Below are 17,537 nucleotides of genomic sequence, written 5' to 3' on the forward strand. Positions count from 1 at the left end.
GGCAGAAAATAGGTAATTTCGATGGGAGGATCGTTATTGGGGTACGCGTCTGCACGCTGACTGGTCAAGTTCGAATTATCCGGCAAAGATTAATTTTTAGAATCAATATACATGATCAGATAATGCATTCACTGTCCCCTAAGCTCTGCTGACATATGCTGCCACGAAAGGGATCGTTATTGGGGTACGCGTCTGCACGCTGACTGGTCAAGTTCGAATCATCCGGCAAAGATTAATTTTTAGGATCAAAATAATGGAAGTCTGGGCCCATAGAAATGCATGGGTGCCGACACGGTCGGAGTCTTCAGTCTGGATCAAATTAGCCGAAATATCAAATTAATGGAAGTATACTGTACTTGATAAACGATTGCACAAGTGATGGAACAAAAAAGTAGATGTAGCAGATTGCAGTGTGGAGAAGGGAGAGAGCAGACAGGTGTAAAGTTGTAATCAGTTGGGACTGGTCAAGTATTCTTTCAAAATTTGTGTTACATGTATGAAAGAGGGTTGGTACCAGTGTATGAAATAAATACCGAGTTCACACCCAATTATACTGCCATTATGGTGTCGCATATTTTTGAGTGTCTGTGTTTGGGCCGTGTTTGCGCATAAAATAATCTTCGTAACTCAGCAAGAAAAGTATTTGGCTCCTTCAGAATGCAATGTAATGCGTTTTTATCAATGAACAATTAAGTAGACCTGAGAAGACACGCAAGTCCATGTCACAAGGAGCTAGTGCAGGAATTTCAATGTGGCATCTCGCCACCCTTCTGTCGCTTTGGCATATTTTCATTTTATGAAGCCTTCACTTAATGTAAGAGTGACTTTTCTTGGTATATTTGAAAAAAAGTAATTTACTAACGAAACGTAACCTTCTTTATGTAGTGTTCCTTTAAAAGCAAGAAGTGGAGTTATACAGGTCGTGAAATGTGTAGAGCAGATAGCCAGTGCTCCGAGTAACACAACAGGTTCAGAGCGAACGAAATGATGATAATTGGATGTTATTGGCGTAATGTCCAAAGAGCACGAAGGCAATGCTAATTAGTTGTCAATGAAGCATGTGCTGTGAATTTTGGAGGGTAGATGTCAGACGGCTGTATAGAGGCCTAAAAACATAAGAAGTGCGTAGAATATAGATTCATTAAAACTATGAGAATGACACATGAGGTGCGAGACATGCGATGGTGATAAAAGATATGCAATGAGAGCATGATATAAATAGATGTGGGTGTCAGTGGCACTAATGCATCAGCAGGACCCTTGAATGCAAGGGCCTAGAAGCACGGACTGTCTAGCGTGCTGTTCCCTCCTGAAGCAATTATTAAACTTTCGGGAATAGGATAGAGCCGAGTGACAAGACAGGCAATGGGCAAGACGAACCTTTGTTCTGCAAGTGGACATAAACAGATTGATGATGATGATGAAAAGGAATGATGATGAAAAGGAACACTTTATGCCTCACTTTTTGAAATCACTTTGGAAATTGCTCTGATGTCATGCATATGGCACTGGCTAGTTGATGAATACAGCATACTGGTCGTCTAGAGTGCCGATGTAGAACCAAATTTTCCTAGTATAATTGAAGATTTTCAAATAACCTTGTAAAATGAAAATATTTTAAAACGTCGTTGGTATAATCATGAATAGCGAATTGACCCAACACTGCAGTACTGTGAAGATCCATTCCCTCATTGAAAATCTGAAATTATTGCATCGCATACCCCTTTCCTAAGTATAAAATGAACTGTAAAGTTCATTCAGCAAATTTGCTTCAGAATCTAAATAGATCTGCACTTCCGGTGTACAGATAATCATGGTTGATCTCTAAATGGTAATTACAAAAAGTGGATTGATTTGAATATGTTTACAGTCACTAAAAGTTAAATTTATCTATAATCCAAGGATGTTAATATTCATCACTACATCTGATAATCTAGAAACACCCCCACTAGATAACCTCCTACTCATTACCTAGTGGAACATTTCCCACTAGGTAATGAAGCCAACAATTCTAGTTTCTCGCTTTGCTTATTTCATCACCACAGTCATTAAGAGCTGCCGGAGTATTATAAAGAATTATGTATGAGGAATGCAAAACAATTAAGCATTAAATGTTAATCATTCTTTTGAGTAGCTATTTCAAGATACAGATTTTGTGCATGATGTGTATTGTGCGTTGGGAACATTTCAGACTGACTTTACTGCGAGACCTGATAAATGAAGTCAGTTTTTAAATGCTCCTTCAAGGTTCTGAAGTATCACTACTGCCACGCAGCAGCAAATGAGACTCGGGCAATGCAGAAGCTTGCACAGCACTAAGTCTAGCCCTGTCCGATTCCCAGTATTTGTCTGTTCCTTATGTATGGTGTAATGAAGACACAAGTTTAAAACTGTAGTACTTTATTCAGTACGAAAATAACAGTTTAAAATGGGAACATTCTTGCACAGGTAACAAATGTTGCTCTTAAAAAGGCCACACATTGTTCTTTCTAACTGTAGAGCATCAAAATTTGGCTTCCAAGTGATAGGTAACCTTTGGAAAACGGGCTTGAAGCAAGAACAATAGTGTCTAAACAATAATGGTGGCTGTAACACTCGGAAGCACGCAAATGCCCTACTGTTAGGGCTCGCTGTGCACAAGTGCAACTCTCCATGTTACTTGTCCATTTGCACTGTGATGGTACGAATAGCCAAGTAGTTGCAGCCTTGACAAGAAGCTAGCGTCCGTAAGTAAGCAGAGGAAGTTTGGTTTGCAACTAGACTTGGAGTGCCAGTAGGCTCATTCTTGACGTATGTGTTTAGCCACTCTTGGAATGTACAAAAGCATATTCCTAACCAGCAAAGCATTTAAACAGACATGCAGTGAGTCTCACTGCATTTCCAGTTTGACAATGCTGCATTTGTGGGATCGCCTTTGTTCCCCTCTATTGTTTGGCATCATCCCAGCCATTTTGACTGAGGTATGGGAACTGTTTGTTCCAGTTATCTTTACATGTGGCGGGTGTTGCCAAAGTTGATGCCACTTTGTGTAGCACCCTTGTTGGATCCATACTGGAGACTGATAACATTTTGACCGGCCTTCAGCTGCTCCTCACTGAAGTTGCGAACATTTGCTTCTGCCTCCTTAGGTCCCATGCCTTTGACACCAAACTTGGGTGCCTGCAAACAACAGATGAGAACATAACTTAGATCTCGGGAAAAAAAGGCTAATTAATTTTCCTGGATATGGCAGAGCATGCAACATCTCTAACTTACAGAAATACTGAGAAACATGGCCTTCATGGCAACCATTTCAGAGTACATAAGAGAAAAGTAACTTATGAAGCAGAAAAAAGTAAATACACAGAGCAATGATGCCTATGGCAAAAGCATGGAAACAAAATACTGCAAAATTTGAAACTCCAATACAACACTATAGCACCAAGGAATGTTAGGAACCTACGTCCCGAGTACCAAATTTGCTGTCATGATAAGCGCAGACACCTAAGAGAGAATGTGAATGGATTAAGAAGAAGAAGCAAATGACCGTTGCAAGATAATAGTCACTTTTTCATATAGTTCACAACTACATGATATGGCTCATCCAGGTATTTCTCACGCCTGCAAGCAAAGGTGAGCTGAAATCAAGCACACTCAACTCTACCTATGAGACAAAAGCAGAGTGTGCTAATTATGTATGTTTCTTAAACATGCGCAGAATAAAAAATTTAAAAATTATCGGCATATACAGTCAAACCCGAATATATCGAATCTGAAGGGGGTCACAAAAAAATTCGATATATAGTTAATTCGATATATAAAATTTTTTTTAAATTCTACAATTTTCAAGGGGATTTTACTGCTCTTCTTTATACACAATAATTCGTTATGTGTGGGTTCGATATATCCGGGTTCGACTGTATTGCTTTTATGTTGATGACAATGCAAATGGTGTTGGGGAAAACAGTGTTTTCAGTAGCAGCAACTATGTGCCTACAAAGCTTAAAAAACAAGCGATCCGAGACATATTTCAAGAAAGAAATCATTTCTAGTCTTTGTTTAATGTTCTTGCATGTCACTGTCCACAGCATTGTACAAAATAATGCATAAAACACTAGGAAACAACTGGCATGTTCACACTATTCTCAAAATTATATGATCGGTGAAAAGTTGGTCCAATGTAAGAAAGCACTTGGTCATTGATGAAAAAACTCGGTACAGCAGTGACCAATTACAGAAGGATTGCATTGAGGACACAGATAAGGAGTACTCAAGGGCAGAAGTTAAAAGATGCCAGCGGGGTGGCAACAATACTCCCACTTTCCTGCACACTTTGCATGCTTTCTCTCAATGTTCTTGATGGATTTATTCTCGCTTGTGCACTGGTGTCCCCACATTCTATCTTTGCACTGTTCTCCCTAATGGGCAGAGACATTCTAGAGATCTCTGTACTGCTATTCATTATATCTCGCTTTTAACCGCTGCTCTGCTGTGACCTAAGCAAGAAGCAGGCCTCATCAATTTTCTTTTACACAAAACAGAGTTAAATAAAATTAAACCTAATCTTTACCTTGCAGAAATTTGTAATAACGATCAATGTCATCATCATCAGCCTATATTTATGTCCACTGCAGGAAGAAGACATCTCCCTGTGATCTCCAATAACCCCTGTCTTGCGCTAGCCGATTCCAACTTGCGCCTGCAAATTTCCTAACTTCATCACCCCACCTATAGTTTTCTGCCGTCCTCAACTGCGCTTCCCTTCTCTAGGTATCCATTCTGTAACTCTAATGGTCCACCGGTTATCCATCCTACGCATTACGTGGCCTGCCCAGCTCCATTTTTTCCTCTTAATGTCAACTAGAATATCGGCTATCCCCGTTTGCTCTCTGATCCACAACACTCTTTTCCCATCTCTTAACGTTAGGCCTAACATTTTTGGTTCCATCCCTCTTTGTGCGGTCCTTAACTTGTTCTCGAGCTTCTTTGTTCACCTCCAAGTTTCTGCCCCATATGTCAGCACCGGCAGAATGCAATAATTGTACACTTTTCTTTTCAACAACAGTGGTAAGCTCCCAGTCAGAATTTGGCAATGCCTGCCATATGCACTCCAACCCAGTTTTATTCTTCTGTAAATTCGCTTCTCGACCTAGATAAGCATACTCCTTTATAGACTCTAGAGGTTGACTGGCGATCCTGAACTCTTGTTCCCTTGCCAGGCTATTGAACATTACCTTTGTCTTCTGCATATTAATCTTCAACGCTCCTCTTACAATTCCTCAGTTAAGGTCCTCAGTCACTTGTAATTCGTCCCCATTGTTGCTGAACACGACAATGTCATCTACAAAGCGAAGGTTGCCGAGATATTCGCCGTTGATCCTCACACCTAAACCTTCCCACTCTAATAGCTTGAATACTTCTAAGCATGCAGTGAATAGCATTGGAAAGATTGTGTCTCCTTGCCTGACCCCTTTCTTGATAGTTAACTTTCAACTTTTCTTGTGGAGAACCAAGGTAGCTGTGGAATCTGTAGATATTTTCCAAAGATTCCAATGTATTTTGTCTCAAACTCATTGGTTTAATAGTTGAGAGAGCAGAGCTCTCTGAAGAGTGGATACATTGTGTTGAAGTGCAAATTTTCTGTGGCATGCTTGCTCCTTTACCACATTCAAATGCATTACCAAGAGTATTCTGTGTTTGCCTAACTTCGACTTACTTGAACCACAAGTTACTGTGCATGAATGAAGTGATTACAACAGGGCAGTTAAGAAGCATGGAGAAAATTTAGATACCACTGCCTTGTACACTTTGCACATCAATGGCTCTGTCACAGCTGAAATATGCACCATTTGTAGCTCATGTGAAAAAGCTTATATGGAAAATTTTGGTTACTTGCACTAGCTATGCCACTAGTGACTGGCAATGAACCACTTTAGAGCAATCGTGTCAGAAGCTGTGAGTGTGAGAAAAGGAGGCGAGGGGGGTTGTTTTGGCAGCAAAGAGTGGCATGGGTGTCAAACACGGCGGGCCAGAGCACAAAGCTGAAGAACCTACCTTTCTGGCCAGTGACTGCAGGCAGATTGAGACCGAGAGCAGGTTCTGCTTCTCCCAGAGGTCGACAGTCTGGAAGGTCTCCTGGGCAGGAACACCCATCTGCCGCGCATGCTCCAGAAACAGGTTGATGTTCTCCATACATTTGAAAGCCATCTTGCTCTGATTGATCTTCTTCTCCGGGATGCTGCCCGCCTTGATTGAATTTACCAGGCTGCATAAAAGCAATATCACTTGTCAACATCTTCTCTGATATGGCTCAAGACAGTTAAACTTGACAAGCTCCACATTTATATTGCAAAGCTTAACCGCTGTCCTTGGCTTATCCCCATATTGAATTTTTCAACTTTGTTGCCAATTAATACACAGCACCTTGTTTGAACAAGCTGATTATTAATATTTAGGGTCTCTTCTGCATAATAAGTAGCTTACTGCTAATAATGCTCAATTTTGAAGTGGTTGTATGGCAATGAGATGGAAATTCTTTTTTATTGCAGAAAATTGTGAGGACATATAATCTAATGCTCGAAACAGCAAATGTGAGCAGAATACTGATTGCACATCAGCCTGAGGAAGAAACCAAAAACAGGTATTGCTCCTCCATCTATAAGTAATTGATTCTATAAAGGCATTTGGTCATTACGGTATCCATGTTCACAAGTTGTGGATTATTTGTATGTTAATATATACCTGTACATTGTTTTGATTATAATGCTATAGTGGAGGTCTCTGAATTCATTTTGACCATGCGGGCTTCTCTAACATGCGCCCAATAGTCAGTACATCAGTGCATCTAAATTTTGCACTGCTTTGGAATGTGGCCATCACAGTCAGGAATTGAACTGGCAACCTTATGCTCAGGAACTGAATGCCAGAGCCAGCTAACCTCAAAAAAGAAGAAAAGGCTTGTCAAACTATCATATGCCCAGGTCATTTTGCTATAAAAGCCTCATCTTTGATTATGAGACAATGTGCGAATGGATCCACTATTGTTTCACATGTTTCACACATGTGCAGCCACACATGTGCTTTGTAGTTTGGTGGCATGTCATCTTTAGGGAACACTGACAGCACTTCATAACTCACAGGGAGACTTGCAAGGTTGCAACATACAAAAGTACTTATGCACCACCATGCAGTAAGTTTAAAAGCAGGATGGAATTCATTACAACAACTGTTCATGTGCCCATTTGAATGTGATCACACATTGTGCAGCAATGTTAGTACCAGAGTGCCACAGCATAATGTCATTTAATATACTCTTAAAATCAGCATGAAATTTGAATTGCTCATTAAACTGGTAATACTGTCAAACCTCAATATAAAGAACATGCATATATTGACTCATCAGATATAATGAGGTAAATCAAACCTTTCTTGCCACAATATCAGCATGTAACAAATTTACGCTTATAATGAATATCGGATATAACCAAGATATTCTCATGTTGGGTGCAACTTCGTTATTAATGGGGCCCTGCAACACTTTTTTATTGAAGTCGAGAAATGCATTTGAAGTTAAATTAGACCCCCGCTATTTCCGATTTTGGCACCTAGATGCGCCAAACACGGTTGTCCTCAGCGAGACACAGTGTGCTACTACTAAGTGGTTCGTTATGAGAAAAGGAAAGGTTGTCGCTATCTTCTGCAGCCCTTGAGGGAGCATGGCTCAGCGCCACAGTGAGCTCATGAAGTTAGGGTGTTCCGATGTCCTCCTCGCCGGTCGTGCACAAAGCAAACGCTGCAGTTGCTGCGATGTGCTCCCAGATGGGTTGCAGAATTAAGTTCTTTCTTCTTCAATAATCACCATATATAGTTGCATGTAGCTGCATCTGCTACGTAGCATAGATACCGCGGTCGCTGCGGGTTGCCGGGATGAGTCCACGAGCGGTTGTCGCGATGTCCTCCTTGCTGTCCTCCTCGCCGGCGGGCAAGGAGGACATCGGGACACCCGACTGGCCGCTTGAGGCACTTTGCGTGTAGTATACGCAGGCTTCTTTCACACTTGGAAAAACACGTAACACGTATTGAGCAACAGAAAGCTGCATCGGAAGTTTTTCATGGTGCTCTAGAATTTTATCATTGACACTTTTCATCTAATTATAATATTTGAGAAGTTGTTTAATTAAGACTAATTATGTAATTAGGCGGAATGTAAAAAGTAATCTGAGTATCTCCAAGGGACGGCAAACAACATTACGTTGGTTCTGTCCAGCTACGTAGCATTTGCGTATTTTTAAATCTTAGTGCATGATAGTTGGGACATCCTGTATAGGTATTATGTTATTATTTATTGTTTGATTACACAGAATGAAGATGCACTCATTAGCACTACATTTTGCTGGTCAAGGTTGCCTATAGCTATATAACAGGGTTTGCTTGGGCTTTCTGCCGCGCAAGTAATGTTTTATGGAGGTGTGTAAGTTCGCGAACCAATTCGGCACAGTAAACTTTATTCTGCCCTATTATGGCTACACTGCCCTATGGCGACATGCTGCCCAGTGCTATCGACTTGTGCACATGGCGCACGCGCATACTTTGTGAGGAGATGGAAGAAATGGGCTGCTGGGCACACGAAAGACAGAAATTATGGGGTTTTTTTTTATATGAATATCAATGAACCTTAATGTTCTACAGCTACAGCACCCATACACATAAAGACGGTCATTTTATGCATTGTCGCATGAGAGTGTGATACGCACTGCAGTGTCTCAACGTGTTGTCGCTTTTTTGGCATTTATTTTTATCATCATCTCTACTGAGTACGGGGAAAACAGTAAAACCTTGGAGTTTTTCGCGTAGCAAAACTTCCTAATTGAATATGAGGATGCAGCGTAGATCCGGGTGTTTAGATGCCGACAACGCAGGTATAGTGGCTGCTTGGATAAACTTCTCACGTTGCCACCATTACCGCGATTTTAGAAATGGCTTTTTCGAAAAGGAGCTATCGGAAAGCAGCCGAGGCACCTTGATAAGAACGACTGAAGTTTTTCTCTACAATGTGCCGTGAACGAATTGAGTGCACACATACAAAGAAATTTTCATGTGCATATAAAAAAAATCACCAGCTCTTCCCCTGTCGAGAAAATGGGGGTAAGCGAAGCTTGTGTGTGTATGTGACCTTCATGGTGATTTTCTTTCTCTCTTTCTATCCATCTTTCTTTCTCCCTCCCTCTCTCTTTTTCTTTTTCTATATCTCTTTCTTCCTTTCTCTCTTTCTCTTTGTTTCTCTGACTTTCGTGGTGATTTTGTTTCATTCTCTCTCTCTCTCTCTTTCCTTCTTTCTCTCTCTCATTTTCGTCTCTGGTATGTGCCAATGAGTTTGGACCCTTTCTGCACTCTCGCCAGGATCGGCCCACTTTGGTGGAAGTTTTTTGCTGGGCACACGAAAGAACCGTTGGTTGGTAGAGGTATATAGCTTCGCTATAAAATCAGACTTAATTAGCAAAAGTGGCTGTGTGCACATAGGGTGGACTTGCTTCCACTCCTTGACAGCAGCACAGCCAGTTAATGTTCTTTTTTGCTTCAAGTAATTACTACTGGACTGGTGGTGAGTAACTGTGGTAAACGACACAGGGCGGATTCACATTGTATTACATCAATTACTACTCAAAATTTCTAATCTGTAGCAGAGAAAGAAGCCAGCAAGTGACATTTTTCTCAGTATATATGTAGTTCTTTTTTAAATGAAACCAGACGAAAACGTTCATGCTTCGGAAAGATGGACGAGTACAGTTTGTGCTAATACGCTGAGGCGATCTTTGCACAATTGCATGTGGCACAGAGCCTTGCACTGACTGAGACTGAACGCACAAAATTGCCCAAATCACGCACATTATGTCCTGGGGGTGATTTTTAGAAACTGAAGGGCACGTTGTACTCTGCATGGAGGCACCAAACGTGTGTTGAACCATGACATGCAACAAAAGCAAATTTCCTGTGCCCTTTAGAGTCGTAGTCACTGCACACTGAAGATGACAGCATCAAATAACGACCACAGTTATTTTTACCAGAATCCGAGATGATGAACTAGTTGGTTTTCCTATTTTCAATTATCGAGGTCACCATTTTTCTTCCTCTTTGTGTGTCCCGGTGTGTGCATTTTACTGTTTATCTAGTAATCGAGCTGGCCTAAAGGCCAAACTGGGAGCTTGAACAGAAACAAGTGCTTTTGCGGTGCCGCTTGAAACAATGTTTTGGCCGCAGAACACAACTAGCATAACCGAGTTCAGAATTAGTGCAAGCGTCTCTGCCTGAGGTGGCGTATAGTTATCAACACATACTTATTGTCTATCCCCACTGTCACTCAAAGCGCAACTCGTGATCCATAACAATGTTCTCGTGGGGGTGTGCTGACTGAAAAGTAATTGCTTCGAAGGATCACTTGTCACTTGTGTATTTTGCTTGAACAGTTTCGTGCCGAACCAGGTAACCATTATTTCTTTCAGTTCAGGTTCGGGTCAGGTTCACGCACGTTCATTAAAGAATATAGGTTCGGTTTCAGCTAGAATTCTGGTTCGGGTATGGTTTTCGGCTTGGGTTCGGTTCGACACCCCGGTACACATGTCTCCACTCAAAGTTGGTGTTGTATGACTTATGTCCTGTGGCGGCAAATGATGTCCTGCACAGGCAGCTGCATACATAGTATGTAATTTGTTAATCCAAGCAAAATTATTTTTTTTCAAGCTGCTTTAAAAGCGCCATCTACTGATCGAGAAGGTAATAAGCCTTTCCAGGTAGCCAACTAACTACCACTTGCTTCACTATATTTGGGTAGTTACGAAGACACTGAATACTTCTTTGTGCAACATGTACCTTTGCTACATGTCATCTAACACTGTGTGTGAATGAAGAAGACTGCTGGTGCATAAGTTTATATGATTACTGGATTTTGTGCGGTGGATTGGAGCTGCTATGCAGCAGGGTATCAACAGTCTTCATGCTCAAGACTTGGTCAAGAGAGGTGAGCTGGACCATTCTCAAAGGACATGTTTCTTGGCTTATGAGCTGCGCACAGGTATATATAATTCATTACTGCATGATGTGCTGGTTTGAGAAAAAAATTGATCAGCATGCAGTTGAACAAGGGATGTTGCTGTTCATCAGGGCAGCAATGGCATTCCTTGGCAGCGCTTATATAGCTCACTTTCCTGCCCGCAATGGGGAAGGTGAATAAACAGGTGGGAATCCCTGCTTCTTGGAAGAACCGGCAGCACTGCTGCTGAGGACAACATAGACTTAATGCGATAACAGTGTTTCACACATAGCAGCAAAAGGAAAAAGGAACAGCACAAGTTTAGAAACAGTAAACACAAAGGAGTACACAAAGTGCCGTTGTAGGTGGATACCGGCTTTTATATACTACATATTGCAAGATTTGCGGAATATATACAGCTGACAGAACAACAGTGAGCAACAACGAGAAACAGCCATACAGTGCCTGTCTGTTGCTTGACAGCGCTATAGTTTTTGCTTCCTTTATGAAGCATAAGAAAGCTGTGCATTTATTGCGAGAAAGAAAAATGTGATAATCGCCATGTTTATTTGCTCACAGCAGAGCGCTATACCGTGTGTGGCCATGTGTTGTGTATGCACTGCCATTTGTAGGTTAGCCTCGTTGCAAACACAAAGTTGTTCCTTACTGGCAGAGGAGAACGCCATCCTTGAGTGTTTCATAGAAGTTGTCCATGTCACCGGAGGTGTTGATGTCCTGACCTGTGACATCCTTTACCCAGGCAAGCAGTTGGCCCGCCAGCTCCGGGTCATACTTGGACTGGATCTGCAAAATACATGTGCACAAAAGTGGGGTCTTGTACCTCGAAAAATAATAAGAATGCGATATGTAAGACCGAACGCAAAAAGTACAAGGCCAAATACAAACTCCCAAACAACATAATTCAGGATTTAAAACAAATCTTGGTTAACTTGCAATAGAACACGTCCGGCCGTGGTAAAGTGCAAATTACTTTTCTCAACTTAATGAAACATTTGCAAATGAAGCACTCGCACATCGCACACACATTGGCAGCCTTTAATGTGATGAAGGCCCACGCAGAAACAACAATCGAAATGCGTACCCCATTACGCGCTTGCAGCGGGACTCAATGCAAGTGGGAATAATCACAGTAAATCTCGAGGTGCCCGTCCTCTTGTGGCCGACGTCACACGTCGGCGCGGCGAAGTTTTCACGAACAACGATGTGCGTGACACTTTTGTTACGAGCTCAACTAGCAGCATCGAGTTCCTCGCGTACCAACATCAAGCAGCCGACCAATTCTAACTTCGCTTTGAATAATACAAAGCAAATCGCGAGAAAACAAAGTTTCAACTGATCAAGATATTAACTACTGTGTATGCTTTAGCTGTCGAGGTGAATCTGCATTTGTTGGCCAGGTTTCTGCAGTTCAAGCTGCTTTTCCAAGCACTAGCTGCACTTCGACGCCGCTAGACTACATCAACAAGGACTGGCAGCCATCTAAGGGAGGGGGTGAGAGGGGCTGTCTCCCAACCCTCTGGCTGCCTTTGACCCCATCAAGGACATAATAAATGTTTTGCTCTCTTGCTGTTCCAGAATATATATAGTGGGCACTCGGATGGTACAACTACACGATTCTCACTTGCATGAGCTACATAAAATTCTCAACCATGCAGCTACATAAAGGTAGCGACTACAAATCACAGCTTAATTCTCTTCAGTTTCACAATAACGTTTACACTACATACATTTACCATGTACAATGGCAACACGTAACGCGTTCTGTCACATTCAAGCGCCTGTATGCACAGGCATATGTATGGCACAGGCACAGGTATGCATACCTGGAGGCAAGGGCACTTAATTGCTCATTACTGCAGCAGGTGCTTATCTTGTATCTTTGATTCGTAATTAAAATGTGCAGCATGACTAGGCATAATACGACACACACACTGAGCTACTTTCAACTACAGATCGGCAGAATGGCAATAAAATCTTACACATTCATAGATACTCATCGTAATCAAAGCATGCTTGTGCAGGGCTACCTCGTTAAATCAAGAAACTGCATTTATTTTTTATAATAATGTCACAGAAGGCATACTCACGCACATTATTGTTGTGCCGGTGCATGCGATTATTGCACCGGCTTCTCTGACCCATATACGCTCTCTTGCATGACAAGGGCATCGAGTAAACATTTTCAGTCTAATTAATTCACAAACTACTTCAGTTTTTGTCTAAGACACACGGTCATCTCTTGTCCGAGTTGAACAACTTGAAGCTACGTCCACTATGCCATTTCTCTTTATCCTCTTCAGATTTTGACTCATGCTATCAGAGAGAAAAAATGCGGTTTCTTAATTTGTCTAGGTTGACCTAGATGTGTGCTCATTGTATATGTATGATATTAGAGAGTTTTAGAATAGGGGCCCCAAACGTTTTGGGGCCCCAAAGAAATAGCGTCGAAGCCACTGCGCATGCGCGAGACGCAAGCTGTACGTGTTTGGGTTTTGCGTCAGGCACGCTATTTCTCCGATTTAGCGGGAGCCCCAAAAGCTGCCCCAAAAGCTTTGCGTTAACAAACATGGCGGCGCTGCGCTGCGGACGGCTTCTGTGGTCTCCGTGGTTGTTTGCCTTGACACCTTTTCCGTTGAGGTAATCCGATGGTCTGATGGGCTCATGCCCCTGACGACCGACATGGCTGTTCGTGTGAAGCGCGAAATAGCACAATTAGTGCCGCTCCACAGTGGCCCCCTTGTCCGGGAACGACTGGTGGCCCAAGTGAAACCCAGTCAGGCTGGGTAGGGGGGGGGGTCAATGTAACGGATGATGTTGGGTTGGTGAGCACGCCTAAGCTCTGGGGCGGGGCACCTGTGGGTGCCATGTCCTCTTCCCATCTGACAACGGCACCAACGCTAACACGTGCAAAGCTCTTTGGGGCCCCAAACTTTTGGGGTCCCTATTTCAAAACTCTATTGTCTATTATTTCCATCCTCAGACCGATATAATGTGTATCTGCAAAAATAGAAAATCTAGTCGAAAGTAACTGTATTTTTTTGTCTTAGTCTAGCCGATAATGTGTGAGTCTAGCCGATAATGTGTGAGTCTAGCCGATAATGTGTGAGTCTAGCCGATAATGTGTGAGTCTAGCCGATAATGTGTGAGTCTAGCCGATAATGTGTGTGTGTGTGTGTGTGTGTGTGTGTGTGTGTGTGTGTGTGTGTGTGTGTGTGTGTGTGTGTGTGTGTGTGTGTGTGTGTGTGTGTGCGTGTGCGTGCGTGTGTGCGTGCGTGGATCGGCCTGAATCACAAGTTCTGACCTGCTACTCAGCACTGGAAAGGGAAGTAAAACGAGAGAGAGAGAGAGAGAGAGGGAAGTGCTGATTATGAGGTCGAATACGGTGGTGAGTTAACTTGAACAGCATAGACACTTTTAAGTCTCAAATCTAAACCATAAAAGGAAGTTGACGAGAGCCTTTACAATATTGCGCCATCTTTTTCAGACAATGGTTGATCCATGAGCTTGGACAAATGTTGTGCTGTCTTTGCAGAGCAGAGCATATCGTGGGCAGATGCACCAAGCGTGTTCTATTCGCACATCGTACTCCTCACAGTCCTGACTGTCTGCATGGCCGATAGGGTGTAGGTAGTGCCGAGCGAACGCCACACCTTTCATAGCCTGTGCAGCAAGGTCCCGTGTCGCAGAAAATCCGGTGTCGGCATCAGCGCCGGTAAATTTCCCTATATATTTAGGTATGTGTATATGCCACGCCTTGCTATATGACATGCGAGTTATATTGCCACGTCATTCTATCACTAAAGTTGCTAATATACCTTGTCTTACATTCTTGACAAAGTTATTCCTTGGAATTTTGAGAATGACAGCCCACACACAAATGTCATGAAACAAAACACCGATGGTAAACATTACGGTTACATAGCTGCAGTTGCCGAGAAGCAGTCAGGGATCTTTGAATGCTATCATGTTCCACTCATAAAGGAATAAATCAACTTATTAGACTGATAAAGTATTCTTCGAAAACTCTGCTGTCGTTAATTACACTGCGATAGGTCAATTATTATAAGAAAGAATTAAGCTCAAAGTTAATTTTTTTTTTTAATTTTGCGTGGAAACCCCAACGTCAGCACTTCACCGTGACGTCATGACTTTAAATTTTTCGCATTTGGGCCGCGTTGGCTCAGTAAAAGTTCGCGAAATTTGCCATATTCAGTCTTTGGCTCCTTTAGAACACAATGTAGTCAATATTTACCGCTAAAGAATTAACTGAGACTTAGAAGGTGCTGCCAAAATCCATGATGTCACGGTGAGCTGGTACGGGAACTTCAAGGTGGCGTCGCCACTCGCCTTTGTGTTTTTTCGTTTCTTTCTGGCTCACCAAGCGGCTTCTCGTGGTAAGAGTGGTGTTTTTGGTATTGTGGAAGGGCAATCTACTGATTAAAAAAAAACAATTTTTCCCTTTAGTGTCCCTTTAAGCGTCCTCCAATTTTTGTTTCGAAGGGGGGCGGTAACATCACTTCTGGGTGGAGTCTGTGAAGGCGGCGATGTGTGTTCCAATCGTTTCGTGCAATAATGTATGTATACATTTGCGTGGCTTTATTGTGGGCCATCTAGCCTTCTCGTCGGCTAGCTCACTTACGTAGAAGCCACAGTGACATGGAATCCATCGAAACGTTACGCAATGGCCAGTGCTCTGAGCGCGCGAAATCATAATTCGAAATCATAATCATAATCATAATCGCGAAATCATAATCACAGGCCATGATGCCTGCGCTGGCCTGGATTATTTTTATCTTCGCGCACCCCTTAAATGATCTTAACAATACATATCTCCATTGCGGTGAAGCGCAGAAGCAGAAAAAAACATTTTGCGCTTACGCAGCTCTGTTCTTGCTACAATGTTTGCAGAAATATCACATTTTATTGGCTTTTGTCGTTTGTCGTAGCTCAGTGCAAATGACACGCGGTATTACCAACAGGAAGCTCAGATCGACCCACTGACTGACTGACTGACTGACTGACTGACCCTAACTAGGACTGACTGACCCTAAGTGGGAATTCTGCCATAAACCAATTGAACTGGTCCCAGTTGCAATACTTGCACAATATTTGCGCCGAAGTTCGGCTTAACTGAATTAGCGGTGCGTGTTAAGCGATTGTTATTGCTGTCATTACCTTACTTAGCTGCTGACATAATCGCGCTGACCTTCTGTTTCTTTTCACAGTCCTTTACGGTATCGTCACCTGCCCCGAACTGCTCAGTTGTATCACGTTTTGTAAACCGCGCAAGATCACCTTTCCATGTTCCTGCCTGTCATCACCAACACGCAACTGTCCACAGAATTCAGAGTGGTTATTTTCATGATCTCGATATGTTCATAACTCGCTGTCATTGTCATTTTCTGTGCTTCACATTGTTGTGCCATAGTTTCACATATTGCTTATCTGCCCTTCTCCTTTTTCTTTTGTATTCACATTGCACCTTGTATGTACAATCTTTTCAAAATTGTTTTTTATGTGGGCGCCGCCAGCACTTGGACCTTATGGTTGTTCCTGGGCACGTTAAATAAATGACTGATTATATATCTTACTTTTTCTTTTTTCATTGGATGCGCGGGAAATGTTAGTTGTAGCGCTTAACTGGGGTTCCAGTAGCACTCCTTCAGTGATGCTTAACCGTTACGTAGTGTCCCATCTGTGCGGCTTGCCCTGAGTAAACACGTGGTGTATTAGTGCCTCGGTCGTTCCCTAGGCGGAGCCGGCACAGCTCGGCCTTCTTCCCCCCTCGTGAACTCCGCCGCCAAGCGCGACCGTCAGCGCTGGGCGTCGATGCATTGCCTCCCGCCATCGACTCGGGTGCGCCGCGGCGACGTTTCCTTATATGGCCGAGACACACGGGCCCCCTCGCCGATGGCGTCGGACACGCAATCCAGTCAAGAATGCCGCCGATACGAGAGAGGATGCGCGCCCGCTGCGTCTGTCGTTTCCTCCCTTCTCGCGCCGGCCAAGATAAGGCACGGAAGAAAAAAAAAAAAAAAAGTGTGCAGAGAAGAGCGCGCGGGGGTGGGCGAGGTTGCGCTCGCGCAGCGCTTTTCCTTGTAGTTCGTTCGGTAGGGCGTCGTTTCCCGCGCGGTACGCGCCGCACTCGTGTGTTTGTCCGTCTGGCAGCCTAGCACAGTAAACGCGCACGCGTTGTAATCCGGTTATCGCGGGATTCCCCATTTTGTGGCCGATCCTAAGTTGCGTTTCGAGTTTGCAACGACTCCCCTCTCTCGATGATCACCCTCTCGTCCGTCGTATCGGCCGCTTCGATTCGGCGCAATCCTATACATGCGCTATCTCGTAATTGATCGTAATGAATCATCAACAAGCCCAAATTGGCACCTTGGTTTGGTGGCGTAATTGCGCCACGTACTGGAGCCCGGAAAGACATTCAGGAGAGACGACCAGGAGTGCGAGACAGGACAGAATGCGGCGCTTTGCTCTGAGGCGCACGGGAGTTTTTGCATTT

The 17,537-nt window shown here is 43.2% G+C and overlaps 1 protein-coding gene across 1 annotated transcript in view; it reads right to left on the minus strand.

The window, feature by feature from the left end:
- Positions 1 to 2,383: 2,383 nt before the first annotated feature.
- The window catches only part of LOC119460570 (myophilin), a 57,027-nt gene continuing 41,873 nt past the window's right edge, over positions 2,384 to 17,537 (minus strand). The window contains exons 2-4 of the mRNA XM_037721513.2: positions 11,673 to 11,809; positions 6,034 to 6,244; positions 2,384 to 3,159 (exon numbers count right to left, since the gene is read on the minus strand). Coding sequence (XP_037577441.1) covers positions 2,989 to 3,159; positions 6,034 to 6,244; positions 11,673 to 11,809 — 519 coding nt within the window. The 3' untranslated portion in view covers positions 2,384 to 2,988. The remainder of the gene's footprint in view (positions 3,160 to 6,033; positions 6,245 to 11,672; positions 11,810 to 17,537) is intronic.

The sequence above is a fragment of the Dermacentor silvarum genome, chromosome 8, assembly GCF_013339745.2.
Source record: "Dermacentor silvarum isolate Dsil-2018 chromosome 8, BIME_Dsil_1.4, whole genome shotgun sequence".
NCBI classification, from domain to species: domain Eukaryota; kingdom Metazoa; phylum Arthropoda; class Arachnida; order Ixodida; family Ixodidae; genus Dermacentor; species Dermacentor silvarum.